Genomic DNA, 22,221 nt, shown 5'->3' on the forward strand with positions numbered 1-22,221 from the left:
TGCTTTCGCGAGAGTCACGGTCATGCCTCTCGGAAACAAAAAAAAACGCGTTTTCTGTTTTTTTTTCTTTCGCGAGAGTCACGGTTTTGCTTCCGCGAGAGGCACGGTTGTGCTTTCGCGAGAGTCACGGCCGTGCCTCTCGAAAAGAGAAAAAAAGCGTTTTTTATTTATTTTTCCTTTCGCGAGAGTCACGGTTTTGCTTCCGCAAGATGCACGGTTGTGCTTTCGCGAGAGTCACGGCCGTGCCTCCTCGGAAAAGGAAAAAAACACGTTTTCTTTTCTTTTCCTTCCGCGAGAGTCACGGTTTTGTTTTCGCGAGAGGCACGTTTGTGTCGTGAGAGGCAGGGCGTGCCTTTTTCGGAAAAAAAATAAACCCGTGCTCCCGGTTCGGTTTTTCATCCTTTTTTTTTTGTGAAAGAAAAAGTTCGTCAAAACCTATCAATAATGGATCTAGTTTTGAAGATCTCGACGCGAGGAATCCAACGATGAAAGCGGTTCGAGGTTTGGACACATGGTTTGAGAGATAAAACGTTTTGAATAAACGGAACTATGAAAAAAGAGAAAACTCCATGTTGCGACAAGTGGCGCGCTGCATGTGCGCCACTTGTCGCAACTAGGGAAATTACAGTGACGAGTACTCCTTAATTAGTGATTTCACTGGTTAGAAGCCAATTTTGAGAGTTGTGATTTAATGCAAATGTAGTGTGTTAGCGGTATGCAACAACTACACCACGGTCGTATGGGCCGGCCCATATGCTCCTCCGATCTCAGTTTTTCTTAATTTTAGAGAGCTTCTGGCCTGATTTTTCTCTACCAGTCCAGTTTTGGGAATCTTTTTCGTACAGGCTTTAACTTCCTGTCCGGCACGTGTCCATATCGGTACGGATTGCCAACGCTCGTGCTGATATAGATACCTATATACGACACGTCTGCGCGATGATGCTACGTGATTACTGGAGCAAGAAAAGGAAAAGCTCGAACAGTCGATCTATCGATTCACCTCCGACTAAATTCAGCAATGGCGGCGATCCGATGTGCTGCTGCTGGCATCGCGCTCCTCCGGCGAGCAGCAGCCGGCGGCGAGCGGGCAGCGCTCCAGAAGATCTTCCCCTCTCTGCGACCTCGGGGGATTCACAGCCTCCTCGACCGCCCCCTCGGCGCCGGCGCCCTGTCGTCGCCGACGACGTCCATGGGACCAGCTCGCTGCGTCTTCCCGTCCAACAGATACATGAGCACCAGCCGCCTCCAGGTGATTAATTTCCTAGTATCCAACGTATCTCTCATCAATCTATACCCAAAGTACATATGTGTATGCCTTTGCAAAGTCCAATATATTTGAGCAAAATATAGAATAAATAAAAGTCTTATCTAACTCCTACACTCGTTGATTAATAACCAAACAAACAAATAAAAAGATTAAAAAATCCCTACGAATCTCTTATATATACAACTTTTTTTTAGATCTAGTACTAGCAATTCTTTCCTTTTCTTTTTCTTGCGGGGAGACATCTATTAGTAAAGTTATAGTTATACACCAGCTATTAATCATTTGTATTGATCGTGTTTCAGCAGAAGGGGGGACACAGTGCGCCAACTTATCAGGAGCCTAGTGCCAAGCTTCTCTGCCTGCTAACGCTCACGGCATCATTGATGTATGATGCGTGGGATTCTTACGATGGGTTTGCAAGCCGTTTCGGCGAGTTTTCGACGTGCGAGTTCTCGCGGGAGCAGATTTCCCAATTCCCAACAGCTGCTTGGTCGATACTGGACAAGACCAGTGACTTGATGCTGGAAAGAGAGCCCCCAACTTCAACCTGAGCAAAAACTTTGGCACTTGTCATACTAGTAATTTTTTGTACATGCTTTGCAAGTTGAGAACTTCGGATTGATATATGTCCACATATTTTTCCACAAAAATGTAAAGGCCCCTTCGAGTGCATTTGCTCCCTTTTCAAAAAATAACTTTCACTTTTCCTACAACAAAAATATATCTCACATTCGAATGAATCAAGTTTTTTTATGTAGAAATTGTAAGATGCGTAGAATATTGTGTTGTTGTATGTTGTATTGATCTGACCCTCATATGGGGCATATATAGGAGTACACCATGAAAAAGGATTGGAGTACAAGGCAAGTAATTATTGGTCTAAACCAAATCTATCTCTATCTCTCATAATCCCGAACTATACGTTTATACTTCCGACAGATTACAGTATCAAAGGTTCGTGAAAGATGCAACTCATTTGTGAGCCAGAAAAAAAATAACAAACCCAAACTTTTTTCTTTCAAAATATGAAAATGCTACCCTAGTTCCCCACTTTACTTTTCACCCAGACCGGAAAATTGATTAATCTTTCAAAAACAAGTTACACGTGCATGACTCACTCCAATATATACACATTTGATTTATTTTTTTGTCTTTGAAACTTTTCAAGTCAGTTTTAGAATTCTATGAAACAAAGGGAACATATATGCTCACCTGGAGCACATAATTAGCATTTCCCTTGGCAGTATAAATTGGAATCCGAATTCAGCACATGAACTCGGATCGCAGTGTATGCCATAAAATTATTTTTATATGCACCATGTTGCAATCCATTCCCATCCAACTTAGTGTGATCGCTAATGTCTTTGTATTCTTACACATAAGAATTTTTTTGGTGTCACATTTTCATGAACTAATCTCTTCTCTACAACCTAAAAGAAACGCAACGTTCCGTTTTCCCACTTAGGTTCGTCCGACGCCAGATTTTCGCTCGTCGCTCCTCGATCATCCGCACATGGGCCAAAGGCCAAAGCCCAGCCCGAGGGAGCCAGCCTACGCACAAGCACACGCACTCCTTCCTCCTCACGGCCTCAAACGGGCGACGCAGGGTTTCGCCCAGCCCCAGCCTCGACCGCTGCTTGTCACGAACTCATCTATGCTGGATCGGATCCGGGAGGGGAAAGGGGATGAGAATGAGACTTGGGAGAGAAGCTTTCCTTCCAAGGGAGGAGGTACAGATTAGGTGAGAGTTCAGATTCATATACACACAACTCGCATGCCCTGTCTACTGGCCTACAGCTGGCTAAATAGCTACGCGCCACTTGTCCACTCTGCCTTACAGGTGGGTCCATGCCACATGGCAGAGGGGTCCCACCATCATGCGTCCACCACATCATCTCCTGGTGATGTAGGTGTGACATTCCCCACTCCTTCAGAACAGGCGTCGTCTTCAGGTTCGGCGTGCTGCTCCGCGTCGCCGGCGGATGGTGCGTCCCATGCCGGGGCTTGCAGAAAACGGCGGCGAAGGGTGTCGTAGTCCTCCCAAGTCATCGCCGTCTCGTCGTTGCGCCATCGCACCTTGATCTGCACCAGAGCGTTGTTGCCGCGCTTGACCATGCGCCGCTCCAGGATCTCCACCGGTTCGTCGTCGTGGCCGGCGAGGTCTGGAGGTCGTGGCAGCTCGGAGAAGACCGGAGTATAGATGGGGGTGAAGGGCTTGAGCTGGGATACGTGGAAGACTGGGTGTATCTTGCTGTCCGTCGGCAACTCCAGTTTGTACGCCATTTTGCCGATCTTGTCGAGCACCGAGAAGGGTCCGAAGTACTTGTACGCTAGCTTGGCGCAGGGCCTGTTCGCCACCGACGACTGCGCGTAGGGCTGGAGCTTGAGGAGAACAGCGTCGCCCACCTCGAAGGAGCACTCCGTGCGGTGCTGATCGGCCTGCTTCTTGAATCTGTGCTGGGCACAGAGAATGTGCTCGCGCAGCTGCGCCGTGCGCACGCCCCAGTCCCAAGGCTCGCCGTCGATCATGGGCACCGTCTTGTCATCCCAGAGTGCCATGGCGCCCAGGTTGGGCTCGATGCTGTAAAGAGCTTTCAAGGGGGAGCATTTTATCGAGGAATGGAATGAGAGTTGTACCAAAATTCTATGGTTGGCAGCCATTAACGCCATTGCCGGGGCGCTCGTGCACGGCGCAATGCAAGTACATTTCCATGCAGTAGTTGACGCGTTCGCTCTGGCCATCCGTCTCGGGGTGGTATGCCGTGGAGTAGAGCAGTTTGGTGCCTGCACTGGCTAAAAGCTTGCGCCAGAGTGAAGACGTGATCGCAGTCAGAGACGATGGAGCTCGGAATGCCGTGCAGCTTGAGCTTGACGACCTGATCCCAAAAGACCTTGGCCACCTGAGGGGCTTTGAATGGATGACGAAGCGGAATGAAGTGCGCTGATTTGGTGAGCCTGTCCACGACCACCATGATATAATCGAAGCCCTCCGACGATGGCAGGCCTTCCACGAAATCCATGGTGATGTCACACCAGGGAGCTGACGGCACGGGCAAGGGTGCGAGCGTGCCTGCTGGCTTGGATTGCTCGTGCTTGGCATGCTGACACATTGGGCACCGCCGCACGTAGTCGGTGACGTCGGTCTTCAATCCGTCCCACACGAAAAGTTTCTTGATGCGCTGGTAGGTGGCCGTAGCGCCGGAGTGACCACCGAATTCGTTGTCGTGCAGAGCGCTGATGATCTTGGTACGCAAGGCCGTGTTCTTGCCGATCCACAAGCGCTCCTGCTTGCGGATGAGCCCCTTGTAGAGCTCGTACCCGTCGTCGTCGGGACCGTGGATCGCGAGACGCGCCAGGCGATCTTGCGCATCGGCGTCCGTGGCATAGGATTTGGCCACTTCTTGAAACCATGCATGGGCGCAGTGGTGTCGAAATAGGGATGCGCCGGGAAAAAAATGTTGTTGATGACGCGTCGCGGCGGGTTTGCCAAGCCCGGGGACACATCATGGACGAAGGCACGCACCGGTGTTGCCAGCACCGGGCATGCGTAGACGGGCGAAGACGAAGTTGACGAAGCGCCGACCAGGCTTGCCAGGCCCGGGGACACGTCGTGGATGAAGGCACGCATCAGTGTTGCCAGCACCGGGCATGCGTAGACGAGGGACCTGCACGAGTTGTACGCCATGTCGGAGAAGTCGGAGGGGCCAGCAGAGAAGAACTCGACGACGATTGCGGCGTCCATCGGCACGGGGCCGATGTCACCAACGGTGGTCGGAGTAGACGAAGTATCGGTGTAGGTGACGGTGACGCTGGCGACGGGCTGGTGCTTGGACGAAGACGAAGGGGGTGGACGGGCGGCGGCGACGGCTACAAAGGTAGTGGTGGCGGCGGCCTGAAGGCGGTGGCGGCGGCTAGGTTAGGAGTGCGACAGCGGTGCTCGAAGGAGGCGAAGAACCCTGACAGCATGACGAAGACCGGCGCGGACGGTGGCGTTCCCGCGCCAAGGGAGACGGCGCAGTGCATACCACGGGTAGTCAACGCACGTGGACGACGAAGTGGACCGTGGGCCGCCGCGCTACGGCCCTAAGGGGCGACGCAGCGGCGGCAGGCGGGTCGGGGCGACGGCGGGAAGACCTCGGGGCGGCGGCGGGGACCGCGGGCCACGGCGCGACAGCCCGAAGGGGCGGCGCGGCGGAGGAGCGCGAGTCGGTGCAACCGCGGGGGCGGCCTCTGGACGGCGGCGTGGACCGCGTGCCACGCTTGCTACGGCCCGACGGGGCGACGCAGTGGCGGCGCGAGGGTCGGTGCTGCCACGGGGACGACCTGGAGCGGACGGCCTTTGGGCGGCGGTGGACCGCGGGCCGCGGTACTACGGCCCGAAGGGACGACGCAGCGGTGACGCGGGTCGGTGCAGCCGGGAGAAGAACCACGGGGCGGCGGTGCTGCGGCCTGATGGGGCAACGCAGCGGCAGCCCGTTGCTCGATCGGTAGAGGGACGTGCTGAACTCGGGACGGTCTTCACGGGGCCTGCGGAGGCGCGCGCAACCGACGGGCCAGGTCGGTCGCACGGCGTAGATGAGGCGGATCGCGACGGCGGGCGGGTGGTCAATCCGATCGCGCGCGAGGTCGGGGATGCCGCTCGGTGGAGGCGCGGTGGCGGTGGAGTCCGAGATGAAGCCGGCGGCGGCGATCAGCAGGGCGGCTATGATTGGCCGCTGCATGACGCGAGGCCGTCGTGTCGGGGTGATGCAGGAGTCCCTGTCAGAGCAGGGCGGTGACGGCCGGCGTAGATCGACGGGCGGGCTGGCGCGCGAACAGCGGCGGCGAAGGGCCGCCGCAGGGCGACCGGCGGGCCGACGCGCGAGGCCGCCGTGTCGGGGCGACCGGCGGGCCGACGCGCGAGGCCGCCGGGTCGGGGCGACCGACGGGCAGAAGCGCGGACGACGCGCGAGGCCGCCGGGTCGGTGAAGAAGCCGGCCGATCGCGCCGGTGTTGGAGTAGAGGCGCACGGGGTCGACGGCGGCGGTGGGCGACGCAAACCGGATCACATAGACCGGAAAACCAAAAAGTAGACGCCGATCAAAGCGACCGGCGAGAGAGAGAAAACCCGGATCAAAGGATCGGGAAAAAAGACTCTCTAGGGCACCGGCCAACACGGCCGGCGGACGAACCCTAGGTACGGGCGGCGCGGCCCCCGGCGGCGGTCATGGAGGCCGACCGCCACGGGGCGGCGCGCGGGTGCAGAAGCGGCGGTGGCTAGGGTTTAGGATCGACTTGCGATAGATACCATGTTAGAAGGGAGAGAGAGAATTGGTGGAATAGTTCGTTGTATTGCTTAAGTCTCGTGGGCATATATATAGAAGTACAAAAATCAACTTAGAGTATAAGACAAGGCAGGACCAAATCCTAGTTATCCTATACTTCCTAATAATCCTTATACTCAAGATCGTGTAACTTCAGAATTGAGTGTTCAATAATCATGTACTACAAGTTCATACCTACTTGATCGATGCTGTGACGGCCGGTACAATCGGGGGCACCGCACCGAGGCGGATAGAGCTGGCCGGCAGGCGGCAGTCCATCAGGATCAGCGCAGCGTGGATGGAGAAGGAATGTCTACGATGGTATGATTAAAACGGCGAGCTGGGCTGTAAATGTTCGTGGGCTTCTAGCCATACGCACGTAGCTATACAGGCCAGCCAATATAGATTCTAGTACACATATACGTACGTACGTATTGTTGAGGGGGGCCGATCGGGGTGTGGGGGGGGGGGGGGGGCACTGTCTCCGCCCCTGTCCCCGTCAAGTCGACCCTTTGGCTATTTTTCTTACGCCGACGTACGTACGTACGTGCACGTATATGAAAGCTAAACGAGTTGTACTGGATCAGGAATTCTTGTCGTTCCTTACCCTAGACTCCTGCACCTAATGCACGGGTAGCCTTGTCACGGGTTCCTTGGACTTCGCAACATACTTCCATATATACGGGTCGCCCGGGCAGATTCCCCTATATGCCAATCACCCTGCGTCGCCGTTTAGTAACATACGTATGTACGAGAGGTTCTGTCGTCGTTGCTCGAGCAACACGTCAGGGAAGAGGTAAAAATCTCCTTTCCTCATCCTTGCCATCGCATCTTGCATAGCCGTCACCCCTTCTTTATCCTTTACCACGTTATTTGCTCACGTAGTTGCATGTTTTTACATCAGGGAAACATGGGCCGCAAGAAGCAGTTGAAGGAAGGGACCAGCTCCGACCAAGTCCAGGACCCCAAACGGAAGGCGTCTGTCGACATCAGCGGCAAATTTGTGAGCCGTGGAGCCCTTCCACTGATCCAAGACCTCGCCTCGGAGGATGGAGCTTCCTGTCCCGTCGGTAGGCATGCACATAACCTTTTATTCTTGTATTGTTATGATTATTCGGACTTAGACACGTGTGTGTCCTCCTCTCAATTTCTTGCTGCCTGAACAGGACAAATTGGAGGACGTACTGAAACTTGGTATGACAGAAGATGAGTTGGTGCAGGAGCTAACGAAGCCCCTGACCACAAAAAAGTCAGCGCTGCTGGAGTAGGCAACCGAGCGCGGTCCGTCGAGCCCTAGCCGAATGCCAACACTGACGCTGTGCTTTTACCCTCACCTGCAAGGGAGAAAAACAGCCCATGTCACCCGATGGGCGTCAGGTATCTCCATCTTCAAGTGATCGCACACGCACTCCCACCAGTTTTTGTATAGAGTAAGTTGACAAAAGCATAATTTAACGGAATCAATAAGTACCGAACGCACCGTATTTTGGCGTTTTGGCCCGAACGCCTCCTGAACCGTTTGGTTTCTAGCACAATTCTTATAGCGTGGATATCAGCCATGTCATGTTCTTTTTCGTTCCGTAGAACAACGACTCGTCCCGAACGCCTGTCGCTATCTTATCCTCTCCCAGTCCCTTCTCCACCGCTCACTCGCATCCCACACACTCGCCTCGCGGAGAACTGTCTTGCGCTGGCGACGTCGGGAAGGAGCTAGGGGACGACGGAGACGAGGAGCTGGAAGAACGCCGTCTAGCAGCTCCACCGGACCCAACATCGGGGGTGTCCCGCGGCGGAGACGAGGCGGGCTGCGCCATCCTCGAGGCGTTGCGGCTTGCGGCCATGGGAGAGGAGGCTGAGGAGGCCCCCTGGTTGTGCTCCGACGGATCCTGGATGGAGAGCCCGAGCGCTAGCGTGGAGAGGAACCGCCGGTTGTAGCGGTGGCGACGGAGAGGAGGCGTGGACGAAGGAGTTGTGATGGAGGCGGCCGGGCCTAGGTGCGGCGGGGGCAGGCGGAGAGGAGGCCCGGCGAAGGAGCTGTGATGGAGATGGCCGCGCTTAGGTGCGGCGGGGGCGACAGAGAGGAGGCGCGGCGAAGGAGCTGCGCTGGAGATTGCCGCATTTAGGTGCGGCGGGTGTCGAGATGCAGCCGGAGACCTACGCTGCATGGTGGCACTGCTTCCGTCGGCGCTGGCCACGCACTTCCTGGTGGCCACCACGGAGCTCCACCTTGGCGTTCACGAGTTTGAACTGCGCAAGGACGGGGCGGCTCGCTGGACTAGCCATGCCATGTCTACTACCAATGGCGCCCGAGCCGGCTGTCAACGAAGAAATGGTGTCCTGAGGTATGCCATGTTTCTCAGTTGTTTTCATACGAACTGTGCATAGCTCTTGACCACGGAGATTACAAGTTCGCGCATCTACTAAGCGTGTGAGAAGCTCATCTGGGTCTGGTAGAGTGTGGAGTTAAGGGCTTTCGACCAAGTTCATGTCAAAATGTTGGCAACACGTTCTATATTTCAATGGCAAATATCAGATGGCAAGATTTAGAAATTGTTTGCCTTGCATTTTTGAAATATAACCAATTTGAATCAAAATCCATGGCAAATTTGCATAGTTGGGCAGTGAAATGTAAAGTTAACAATTCTGGGATTTTGTACATTATGCTATATTACAACAATAAAAAACAAAAAATGTGCCATCACTTCAGATTTGTTTTGTATGTATAGGTGGGGAGGAAAACATCCCATAGCTGATATATCGTTCATTGACAAAAATGATAGTAAAATGGTTTATAGTCGTGACAATTGCTAGACATTATTTAGTATTGGTATGATGGCAAGTTAAAATTTTATTCTTATAACAAATTTTCAAGTTTTGCCACTCTACTGACTGAAAATCATTTGTTTTGTATGATCTGAACAAAACAGAGATACATACTAGTCTTCCAGGACAGAATGGTATTTTTTGTGTCCCTAGATTTTGTTGTAGTGGTGATAGGCTATGAGTTTTGAGAAAAAAATAAATGATTTGTGGCTGGATTGATCAGGCTGCTATGTGTGCTGAATCTGTAGTGGGGAAAGGGATTTTTAGAGTTCGTGGTCATCTTCGTTGTACAACATCAGCGATAATTAAACTGAAAAAGGATATGGAGTAATCAAAGCTTGATTTTCATTTAGAGAGAATGATTCAGGACTAAACATGTATGTACGATACATTTTTTCTTAAATTTGCCGTCTCATTGTACAATATTTTTAAAATTTTCGTGGAAGATGGGAAATATAGTTATCAAATGATGGTAAATTCAGTTCTCGGATCATGAAAAAATCATTGCTTTCTTGCCATGGCAACTTTCGATATTGGATCATGGCACAAATTTGCTGTTTTCTACCATGGCAACTAATCTTATACTTTTTGCCATGTAAACATCAAAAAATTAGTTGATTGATCATGGCAAAATTTAGTTTACGCATCATAGCAAACTTGCTTCCTGTAAGATGGCAAGCATAGTTATCGAATCATGGCAAATTTAGTTCTCGAATCATGGCGAATTCATTGCTTTCTTGCCATGGCAACTTTTGATTTTTTAAATTTTCGTGGCAATTCTTTAAATTGTCGAAAACAACAAAAATGGCAAATATTGCCATGGCAAGTTTTACTAATTATTTCACCTTCATTAACATGACAAAATTACCTAAATCCCCATGGCAATTTTAACAATTTATTGCCATGGCAAGTTTTACTATTTATTTTCCATGGCAAATTTACCTTTATTAACATGGCAAATTCACCTAAGTCCCCATGGCAATATTTAACTTTTATTGCCATGGCAAGTTTTACTATTTTTTGGACTTTTATTAACATGGCAAATTTACCTAAATCGCCATGGCAATATTGAACTTTTATTGCCATGGCAAGTTTTACTATTTTTTGGACTTTTATTAACATGGCAAATTTACCTAAATCGCCATGGCAATATTGAACTTTTATTGCCATGGCAAGTTTTACTATTTATTTGCCATGGATAATATACCTTGGTTCAGGGTGTTGTGTAGTTGATACTTGCAAAGTTCATGGCAATTTTATCTATGTCCTTGTTCATAAACAATAGCAAATTTATACTGTATAAGGCTCTATATGACAAAATTCATGTGATTTGCGGTTGCACCTTTTTATTTGAAAAACATGGCAAATTTAATATGGCAAGATATGATTTTCAGAAACATGGCAAAGTTTATAGATGTTCAAAAACATGGCAAACTTGCCATGTCAACTTAGTATGTTCAAAAACATGGCAAACTTGCCATGGCAAATTAAGATGTTCAAAAAACATGGCAAGTTAATATGTACAAAAACATGGCAGTTTTTGGGCCTACAAATATTGTAATTTGTTTTAATTTCTTGAAGGCAATTGTGTTTCTGGGCTGGGCTGGTCCGCTGGAGGGGAGGGAGAGAGGTCGTTCAGGAAGCAGAGCTCTTTCGATCGAACAAAAACGTTCGTAGCGAGGGAGTTGATTTACCGAACAAAAGGTTCGGTTTGGGATGCCCCAGACCGAACGGTCGGTGGTTATCGGGGTCCTAATTTAAATTGTGCTCTCGCTTTCCTTTTTTTAGGTGATGGAGAGGGCTTCCTTTTCCCTCGCGGGAAAAGGCTTAGGATCATCCAGGGAGGTTACGTTCAGACTCTGATAGAGGATAGTCCGAAGCTTCCCTTGTGAAGGCTCGATGGATCGTCAAAGCACCGGAGAGGCGAATCCTTCACCTCCCGATGCATTTATTTTGACACAAGGCTGAACGCTATGATTATACACTTCGGCTTGCAAGAGATCCAGAAACATCTACCGGCGAAGCGGCTTCCCAAAGATCGCGTGCTGGAGGCGATCGACATGACCACATCTCTTTTTTTTTTAGAACGAAAGCTAAGGGGGAGCCCGACTTTGAATTAACAAAGCCATCAACCGGCCAGGATTACACAAGGCACCAAGCAAGAGCGACCGAAAGATACAAGGGAGCTGACAGAGCAGTTTACAACGCAACGCACACTACTGCACACATAGATATACACCTGAGAGCTCTGCAAGTAATGTCGAAGCCCATAGCACATCGGCACCAAGAGGCAGGGAGCAGAGTAGCGTCAAGGATCAGCCAAAGGCCAGCAAGAACTGCGCGCAGCCGGTTCGTGTGGTTGGGATCACGAAACCTGTCTTCCAACGCCGAAGAGGACCCCAATCCTCTCACCTAGGCTCGAAGGCGCCGCACCGTCGGGTCGTTGGGCGCTCACCCGAGAGCAAGAGCAGGTGCCGGTCGGAACCCAGAGCAGGCATATCACACCGTCCTCACCACGTCGAAGGCACACCACTAGCTGCACTGGCACCTGCCCGGGGTCACCGAGAGCAGAAGGAAAACCACTGGGAGGATTGGCGAAGAAACAGGCTGCAAGGACCCAAGGTCGAAGCTTGGGAAGCCTCTACTTGGACTCGCAGCCGACGAGCACTCTCCTGTCTCGGCACCACTCACCCGTAGAACCAGACAAACCCAAGGCGGCGCCTCCAAGGAGGGAACGACGTGCAGGACGCCGCCACCGCCCAACCCGAGACGAGTTTTGGGCTTTCACCCGGGATCTGGGACGGGGATGGATACGGGAGACCTCCGCGGTGCCTCGAAGGAAGAAAGGCGATGCGCGCACGCACCCTCACCGCCGTGGTCGGAGAACCGACCAAGGGTTTCCCCCGGACTCGAGATATGCCACCGGCACCCCGCCAGCACCGGAACTGACAGCAAAAGCTGCAGATCGGACACAGCCGGAGGGGAGGAGTGAGCAGAGGAGGAGGAGGAGCTCGACCTTCAGATCTGGAGCGGAGGGACCGCGCCATGACCACCACCCGCCGGATCCGCGCCGCCCGAGCAGCCGACGACTCCGGCCGTCACATCCCGCGCACGCCGCCTCGCCGTCCGGGGCCGCCGCCCCGGTGTCCATGGTCCTTCGCGCGGGAACGAAGCGACGAGAGGCCTCGCCGCCACCTTCATCGGCAGCCGCCGGGGCTTGCCAGGCGTCCCTCAGGTGGCGGCGAGGGGAGGGGATGTTGGGGGGTGGCGGCGGCGGGGGGAAACCCTAGTCGCCCCTGGGTTGCCCGCTGGGGACGACACGGGAGCCGGGGGGGGGGGGGGGGGGGGATTCTGAGAACATGACCACATCTTCCTGGGCTGCTCAGAACAAGGGATCTGCTCCGGTCGAATTACAGAGGTTGACGTGCGTTCTTGAGGGACTGTGGAAGAGCCTAGAATGCAAGGCCCCAACAGATGACCTGAGAAGGATATTTTGAGACTTGTCGACCAAGAAATTCTCCCATTGGCATAGCAGCTTAAGGATGCATGCACGAAGTCAGCAAAAAGCACGGATCCTTTTAACCAGAAGGGCCCCGCCTTGGAGAAGCATCTCTCACAGATGGACAACCTTCAAAAGGACCAAGAGCAAGAGGTGGAGAAGCTCAAAGCGCTAGTTGCAGAGGCACGTAAGAAGGCGGAAGAGACTCGCGTCGGAGCCGGTGCTGATCGCGTCCGATCTTGAAGACGCGGCGATGTGCACCATGTACGTGGTCATTCCATGCCACGTCCAAGCTATCGTTGTCCAAGCCATGGAACGGCCATATGCATGTAAAGTAGGGTCTAGTATATTGTCCTTATACACGTATTTGTATACGTATGTAATTGTAATTATGATCATCTATATATTGAGACGTGAGGCTGGATGTCAACCACCCACGCAAATCTAAACCCTATGTTTCAACCTGGTATCAGCCAGGTCGGGCCGCCGCCGCCGCCAGTACCTCGCGCCGCCGCCCGAACCACTCTCCGCGCAGCCACTGCTTCCGATTGCAAGCTAGCCATCCATCAGCGCCGCGTAGCTAGCTATCCATCGGCATCCATCCGCCCGCTGCTGTTGCCGCGCGAGACGTCTAACCGCGCCGCCGCTTCCGATCGCAGCTGCCGCGTGAGCCATCTTCCGCGACTTGCTCCGCTGCCGCCGCGCGTTGTCCCTTCCGCGCCGCCGCTGTTGGAAATATGCCCTAGAGGCAATAATAAAATGGTTATTATTATATTTCCTTGTTCATGATAATTGTCTATTGTTCATGCTATAATTGTGTTATCCGGAAATCGTAATACATGTGTGAATACATAGACCACAACATGTCCCTAGTGAGCCTCTAGTTGACTAGCTCGTTGATCAACAGATAGTCATGGTTTCCTGACTATGGACATTGGTTGTCATTGATAACGGGACCACATCATTAGGAGAATGATGTGACGGACAAGACCCAATCCTAAGCATAGCACAAGATCGTGTAGTTCGTTTGCTAGAGCTTTTCCAAATGTCAAGGATCATTTTCTTAGACCATGAGATTGTGCAACTCCCGGATACCATAGGAGTGCTTTGGGTGTGCCAAACGTCACAACGTAACTGGGTGGCTATAAAGGTGCACTACGGGTATCTCCGAAAGTGTCTGTTGGGTTGGCACGAATCGAGACTGGGATTTGTCACTTCGTATGACGGAGAGGTATATCTGGGCCCACTCGGTAATGCATCATCATAATGAGCTCAATGTGACCAAGTGTTTGGTCACGGGATCATGCATTACGGTACGAGTAAAGTGACTTGCCGGTAACGAGATTGAACAAGGTATTGGGATACCGACGATCGAATCTCGGGCAAGTAACGTACCGATTGACAAAGGGAATTGTATACGGGGTTGATTGAATCCTCGACATCGTGGTTCATCCGATGAGATCATCGTGGAACATGTGGGAGCCAACATGGGTATCCAGATCCCGCTGTTGGTTATTGACCGGAGAGTCGTCTCGGTCATGTCTGCATGTCTCCCGAACCCGTAGGGTCTACACACTTAAGGTTCGGTGACGCTAGAGTTGTAGAGATATTAGTATGCGGTTAACCGAAAGTTGTTCGGAGTCCCGAATGAGATCCCGAACGTCACGAGGAGTTCCGGAATGGTCCGGAGGTAAAGATTTATATATGGGAAGTCCTATTTTGGCCACCGGAAAATGTTCGGGATTTTTTGGTATTATACCGGGAAGGTTCTAGAAGGTTCCGAAGTGGGGCCCACCTGCATGGGGGGACCCACATGAACGTGGGTAGTGGGGGCAAGGCCCCACACCCCTGGTCAAGGCGCACCAAGATCCCACCTTAGAAGGAATAAGATCATATCCCGAAGGGATAAGATCAAGATCCCTAAAAAAGGGGGATAACAATCGGTGGGGAAGGGAAATGATGGGATTTCTTTCCCCCACCTTTGCCAACGCCCCAATGGACTTGGAGGGCAAGAAACCAGCCCCCTCCACCCCTATATATAGTGGGGAGGCGCATGGGAGCAGCACCCCAAGCCCTGGCGCCTCCCTCCCTCCCGTGACACCTCTTCCTCCCCACTTGCGCTTGGCGAAGCCCTGTTGGAATCCCGCTACTTCCACCACCACGCCGTCGTGCTGCTAGATCTCCATCAACCTCTCCTTCCCCCTTGCTGGATCAAGAAGGAGGAGACGTCGCTGCTCCGTACGTGTGTTGAACGCGGAGCTGCCGTCCGTTCGGCGCTAGGATCATCGGTGATTTCGATCACGAGTACGACTCCATCAACCCCGTTCTCTTGAACGCTTCCGCTCGCGATCTACAAGGGTATGTAGATGCACTCATCTCTCTCGTTGCTAGATGACTCCATAGATTGATCTTGGTGATGTGTAGAAAATTTTAATTTCTGCTACGATCCCCAACAGCCGCTGCGATGTCGTCCGCCGCTATGTCCGTCGCCCAAACTAGCGGCGCCATCATCTCTTCTCCCGTTGCCTCGATCCACACCACGCTCGCCGTCCCGACAATCTTCGTCCGCCTCGGTCGCCACAACTTCATGCTCTGGGGGGGCATCACCAACACGGTTCTTGCCGGTGCCAACCTCCACGGACACCTCGATGGCACCAAGGCGGCACCGGCCAAAACACTCGTTGTCGGCACCGGCGACGCTGCTACCACCGTCGCCAACCCGAAGTACCACCAATGGTGGGTTCAAGATCAGCGCGTCAAGGGGCTTCTTCTCACCTCCATGGATGAGGATATTGCATGCCAACTTATTGGCTGCGAGTCGGCCCATGCGGTCTGGACAGTCGTCGTCGCCATGTTCGGCGCCCAGAGCCGCGCCAATGTCCGCCACATCCGGCGGCAACTTCAGTCGCTGAGGAAGGACGATCTGTCTTCCGCGGAATACATGCACAAGATGAAGGCCCTGGCCGACACTATGGCCGCCACCGGCTCTCCGATCCGTGATGATGAGCTTATCGATCACATCCTCACCGGCCTCGGCTCCGCCTACAACTCCATCGCCGCCTCCTTGGGCGTGAGTAACGCACCCATGCCCTACTCCAGTTTTTACTCATTGGTTCTGTCCTTCGAGGCGCCGCAGGCACAACAGAGTGCGGTGGAGGGGTGGTCTCCCTCCACGAACGCCGTGGCCTGTTCGGGTTCGTACGGCGCGGGCGGACGCGCGCCCTACTCCGATCCCTATCCCTCCCACGGGAGGGGGGGGGGGGACGCCCGGCTGATGGACATGGCCAGCCCGGGCAGAGCTGCCAGGGCGGTAATGGCGGCAACACCGGCGGCCGTGACCGCAACGCTGGTTATGCCGGCAACGGCCGGCAAGGTGGAGGGGGCAACGCCGGCAACAACGGCGGAGGCGGTGGGCGTTGCAACCGCTGGCGTCCCCGGTGCCAAATTTGCAAGAACTGGGGCCATGAAGCCGACGACTGTCGCAAGCGCTATGATCAGGATCACAACTCCCGCTCCGCCAACTCGGCCTCCACCAACACCGTCGACTTTCCTTGGGTGTTGGATACCGGGGCTACGGATCACTTGACTAATGATCTTGAGCGCCTCCAGGTTCATGAGCGCTATGACAGCAAGGATCAGGTTCAGGTGGCCAATGGTGCAGGTTTGTCTATTTCACACATTGGTCATTCGCGTTTACCCGGTTCATCTCTTAAACTGCGTAACATCCTTCATGTTCCACACATCTGCCAGCATCTTCTCTCTGTTTATCGTCTTCTTTGTGATAATGACGTGTTTGTTGAATTTCACCGTCGTTTTTTCCTTGTTAAGGACAAAGCAACCAGGCGCGTCATCCTTCACGGTAGAAGTTACGGGGGGGGGGGGGGGGGGGGTCTATCCGGTCCCCTTCGCTCGTGTGTCATCTTCATCGTCTCACCGTGCCTCCTCCGGTGTTCGAGTTTCGTCGTCGCAATGGCATCAACGTCTTGGTCATCCTACAAATAATGTGGTCACTTCCATTGTTCGGAGTCATGAACTTCCGTGTTCTAGTTCAAATAATTCATCGTTAGTTTGTGATGCCTGTCAGCGTGCTAAGAGTCATCAACTACCTTATTCTACTTCGTTTCACATCACTACCGTACCTCTTGAATTAATACATTCAGATGTTTGGGGTCCCGCTCTTGCTTCATCGGGAGGGTACAAATATTATGTTAGTTTTATTGATGACTACACGTGCTTCACCTGGATTTATTTGCTTAAACACAAGTCTGATGTTGAGCAAGTTTTCTACAACTTTCAGGCTCATGTAGAACGCCTTCTCGATTATAAAATCAAAGCCGTTCAGTCCAACTAGGGTGGTGAATACCACAAACTCCATCGCTACTTTCAACGCACGGGCATCTCTCACCGAGTGTCATGTCCGCATACCTCTCAGCAGAACGGTATTGCCGAGCGCAACACCGACATTTGGTCGAGACCGGTCTTGCCTTGCTTGCGCACTCCTCTCTTCCACTTCGGTTTTGGGATGAGGCTTTTCTTACGGCATGTTACCTCATCAACCGTATGCCCACTCCGGTTCTCAACAAGGACACACCTTTGTTCCGTCTGTTTCATGTTCAGCCCAACTACTCCTCCCTTCGGATTTTTGGGTGTGCTTGCTGGCCTAGTCTCCGCAAGTACAATGCTCACAAGCTTGAGTTTCGGTCCAAGATGTGTGTTTTCCTTGGCTATAGTCCTTTGCATAAGGGCTATAAGTGTCTTGACCGTACCTCCGGACGAATATACATCTCTCGTGATGTTGTTTTCGACGAGATTGTGTTCCCTTACTCTCAACCCGGCGTTTCGGTTGATCCTGCTTCTCTTAAACATGCACTCACTTTTCCCTCCGATGAACCGGTTCCGGATGTCCATGTGCGTAAATATGACCTGTCCTCTTTGTCATCTAACTTGTCTTTTGCAGGTGATATTGCTTTGAGTTCCCCCCAGGTACATGTTGTTGCTCCGACGCCTCCTGATGCGCCCGACGTGTATGTCCCGCCGCCCGAGGCGAGCGCGGTTGCCTCGCCTGATGGCGTGACCGCGGACGCGGCTGGGTCGCCACCCTCGCCCGGCGCGGCTGGGTTGCCACCCTCGCCCGGTCCGTTGCCCGGGCCACCGCCCTCGCCTGGTCCGGTCCAGCACACCATCGTCTCTTGGCCCGTGTCGCCTCTTGCTAAGGTCCCCTCAGCCGCGACACCCTCGGTCGAGCCCTCGTCGCCTTCGTCTTCTCTTACTAGCGATGCAGCTCCGGCGCATGCTATGGTTACACGCCATCGTGATCATACGCGCAAGGAGAAGTCTTACACTGATGGCACGGTTCGGTACGACTCTCGCTGTCGTGCCTTCTTCGCCGCGCCGGTTTCCCATCGTGATGCTCTGGGTGAACCTGCCTGGCGTGCCGCCATGTCCGAGGAGTTTGCTGCTCTCCGTCACACTAACACCTGGGTGTTGGTGCCTCGGCCACCTGGTGTTAATATTGTGAGCTGCAAGTGGATTTTCAAAACCAAGCACCGTCCGGATGGGTCTGTTGATAAGCACAAAGCTCGTCTTGTTGCTCGTGGTTTCACTCAACAGCACGGGATTGACTACGGAGATACTTTTAGCCCAGTGGTGAAGCCCGCCACGGTTCGCTTGGTTTTGTCTCTTGCTGTGTCTCGTGGCTGGAGCCTCCGACAGATTGATGTGAGCAATGCCTTTTTACATTGGTTCTTGGCCGAAGATGTGTACATGCAGTAGCCACCTGGGTTCGAGGATGCCACTTATCCCTCTCATGTCTGCAAACTTCAACGGTCTATTTATGGTCTCGAGCAGTCACCCCGTGCCTGGTATGCTCGTTTGAGTCAGCGCCTTTCGCAGCTCGGTTTTGTTGCTTCCAGATCAGATGCATCTCTGTTCATCTTCTCCCAGGGTACTATACAGATATACATGCTGGTGTACATTGATGATATTGTGATTGCTGGCTCTACCCCCGCCGTGGTGGATCGTCTTGTGCAGTCGTTGTCTGCTAGCTTTCCCATCAAAGATTTGGGTCGCCTCGAGTACTTTTATGGTTTGGAAGCGTCCTTTCATTGAGGGGGCATGACCTTGACACAGAAAAAGTATGCTTTAGATCTTCTTCATCGCGTCAACATGGAGAATTGCAAGGCCACTTCCACTCCGCTTGCTACATCCAAGAGTCTCTCACGTCATAGTGGTGCACTACTGGGTAGAGATGACTCCATTCGGTATCGCAGTGTGGTTGGGGCACTTCAGTATTTGACCCTCACTCGTCCTGATATCTCCTTCGCAGTGAACAAAGTGTGTCAGTTCCCGTCTCAGCCAACGGAGGATCATTGGGAAGCAGTCAAGCGTATTCTGAGATATGTCAAAGGTACGCTAGACAAGGGACTACGGATTCGTAAGTCCAGATTTACTAGAGTGAGTATATTCATCGATGCTGACTGGGCAGGCTGTGTTGATGATAGGTGAAGGAAATATGCCCTAGAGGAAATAATAAAGTTATTATTTATTTCCTTAAATCATGATAAATGTTTATTATTCATGCAAGAATTGTATTAACCGGAAACATAATACATGTGTGAATACATAGACAAACAGAGTGTCACTAGTATGCCTCTACTTGACTAGCTCGTTGATCAAAGATGGTTATGTTTCCTAGCCATTGACATGAGTTGTCATTTGATTAACGGGATCACACAATTAGGAGAATGATGTGATTGACTTGACCCATTCCGTTAGCTTAGCACTCGATCGTTTAGTATGTTGCTATTGCTTTCTTCATGACTTATACATGTTCCTATGACTATGAGATTATGCAACTCCCGTTTACCGGAGGAACACTTTGTGTGGTACCAAACGTCACAACGTAACTGGGTGATTATAAAGGTGCTCTACAGGTGTCTCCGAAGGTACTTGTTGGGTTGGCGTATTTCGAGATTAGGACTTGTCACTCTGATTGTCGGAGAGGTATCTCTGGGCCCACTCGGTAATGCACATCACTTAAGCCTTGCAAGCATTGCAACTAATGAGTTAGTTGCGGGATGATGTATTACGGAACGAGTAAAGAGACTTGTCGGTAACGAGATTGAACTAGGTATTGAGATACCGACGAGCGAATCTCGGGCAAGTAACATACCGATGACAAAGGGAACAACGTATGTTGTTATGCGGTTTGACCGATAAAGATCTTCGTAGAATATGTGGGAGCCAATATGAGCATCCAGGTTCCGCTATTGGTTATTGACCGGAGACGTGTCTCGGTCATGTCTACATAGTTCTCGAACCCGTAGGGTCCGCACGCTTAAAGTTTCGATGACGGTTATATTATGAGTTTATGAGTTTTGATGTACCTAAGGTTGTTCGGAGTCCCGGATGTGATCACGGACATGACGAGGAGTCTAGAAATGGTCGACACATGAAGATTGATATATTGGAAGCCTATATTTGGATATCGGAAGTGTTCCGGGTGAAATCGGGATTTTACCGGAGTACAGGAGGGGTTACCGGAACCCCCCGGGGGTTTAATGGGCCATAGTGGGCCTTAGTGGAGAAGAGGAGGGGCGGCCAGGGCAGGCCGCGCGCCCCCTCCCCCTCTAGTCCGAATTGGACAAGGAGGGGGGCGGCGCCCCCCTTTCCTTCTTCTCCTCTTCCTCCTTCCCCCCTTCTCCTAATCCAACAAGGAAGGGAGGGAATCCTACTCCCGATGGGAGTAGGACTCCTCCTGGCGCGCCTCCTCCTGGGCGGCCGCACCTCCCCCCTTGCTCATTTATATACGGGGGCAGGGGGCACCCTAGAGACACAACAATTGATCTGTTGATCTTTTAGCCGTGTGCGGTGCCCCCCTCCACCATAGTTCACCTCGATAATACTGTAGCGGTGCTTAGGCGAAGCCCTGCGTCGGTAGAACATCATCATCATCACCACGCCGTCGTGCTGATGAAACTCTCCCTCAACACTCGGCTGGATCGGAGTTCGAGGGACGTCATCGGGCTGAACGTGTGCTGAACTCGGAGGTGCCGTGCATTCGGTACTTGATTGGTCGGATCGTGAAGACGTACGACTACATCAACCGCGTTGTGCTAACGCTTCCGCTTTCGGTCTACGAGGGTACGTGGACAACACTCTCCCCTCTCGTTGCTATGCATCACCATGATCTTGCGTGTGCGTAGGAATTTTTTTGAAATTACTACGTTCCCCAACAGTGGCATCCGAGCCTGGTTTTATGCGGAGATGTCATATGCACAAGTAGAACACAAGTGAGTTGTGGGCGATATAAGTCATACTGCTTACCAGCATGTCATACTTTGGTTCGGCGGTATTGTTGGATGAAGCGGCCCGAACCGACATTACGCATACGCTTACGCGAGACTGGTTCTACCGACGTGCTTTGCACACAGGTGGCTGGCGGGTGTCAGTTTCTCCAACTTTAGTTGAACCGAGTGTGGCTACGCCCGGTCCATGCGAAGGTTAAAACATCACCAACTTGACAAACTATCGTTGTGGTTTTGGTGCGTAGGTAAGAACGGTTCTTGCTCAGCCCGTAGCAGCCACGTAAAACTTGCAACAACAAAGTAGAGGACGTCTAACTTGTTTTTGCAGGGCATGTTGTGATGTGATATGGTCAAGGCATGATGCTATATTTTATTGTATGAGATGATCATGTTTTGTAACCGAGTTATCGGCAACTGGTAGGAGCCATATGGTTGTCACTTTATTGTATGCAATGCAATCGCCCTGTAATTGCTTTACTTTATCACTAAGCAGTAGCGATAGTCGTAGAAGCAATAGTTGGCGAGACGACAACGATGCTACGATGGAGATCAAGGTGTCGCGCCGGTGACGATGGTGATCACGACGGTGCTTCGGAGATGGAGATCACAAGCACAAGATGATGATGGCCATATCATATCACTTATATTGATTGCATGTGATGTTTATCTTTTATGCATCTTATCTTGCTTTGATTAACGTAGCATTATAAGATGATCTCTCACTAAATTTCAAGATAAAAGTGTTCTCCCTGAGTATGCACCGTTGCCAAAGTTCGTCGTGCCTAGACACCACGTGATGATCGGGTGTGATAAGCTCTACGTCCATCTACAATGGGTGCAAGCCAGTTTTGCACACGCAGAATACTCGGGTTAAACTTGACGAGCCTAGCATATGCAGATATGGCCTCGGAACACTGAGACCGAAAGGTCGAGCGTGAATCATATAGTAGATATGATCAACATGGTGATGTTCACCATTGAAAACTACTCCATTTCACGTGATGATCGGTTATGGTTTAGTTG

General features: G+C 52.0%; 1 protein-coding gene across 1 annotated transcript; it reads left to right on the forward strand.

The window, feature by feature from the left end:
- The first annotated feature begins 15,356 nt into the window (after positions 1-15,356).
- LOC141039212 (uncharacterized) lies at positions 15,357-19,000 on the forward strand. The gene is made up of 4 exons (XM_073506544.1): positions 15,357-15,966; positions 16,029-16,553; positions 17,850-18,553; positions 18,740-19,000. The coding sequence occupies exons 1-4, from the start codon at positions 15,357-15,359 to the stop codon at positions 18,998-19,000; spliced, it is 2,100 nt and encodes a 699-aa protein (XP_073362645.1).
- The last annotated feature ends 3,221 nt before the right edge of the window (positions 19,001-22,221 follow it).

Source organism: Aegilops tauschii, chromosome 1 (genome assembly GCF_002575655.3).
Source record: "Aegilops tauschii subsp. strangulata cultivar AL8/78 chromosome 1, Aet v6.0, whole genome shotgun sequence".
NCBI lineage: Eukaryota > Viridiplantae > Streptophyta > Magnoliopsida > Poales > Poaceae > Aegilops > Aegilops tauschii.

Bases quoted from the DNA above. Each gene is read 5' to 3' on its own strand.
- LOC141039212 (XM_073506544.1), top strand. From the start codon at position 15,357: ATGTCGTCCGCCGCTATGTCCGTCGCCCAAACTAGCGGCGCCATCATC. The intron at 15,967-16,028 runs GTAACGCACCCA...GAGGCGCCGCAG, and splicing joins CGCCGCCTCCTTGGGCGTGA to GCACAACAGAGTGCGGTGGA. The intron at 18,554-18,739 runs GTTCGCTTGGTT...GGTCTCGAGCAG, and splicing joins CAGTGGTGAAGCCCGCCACG to TCACCCCGTGCCTGGTATGC.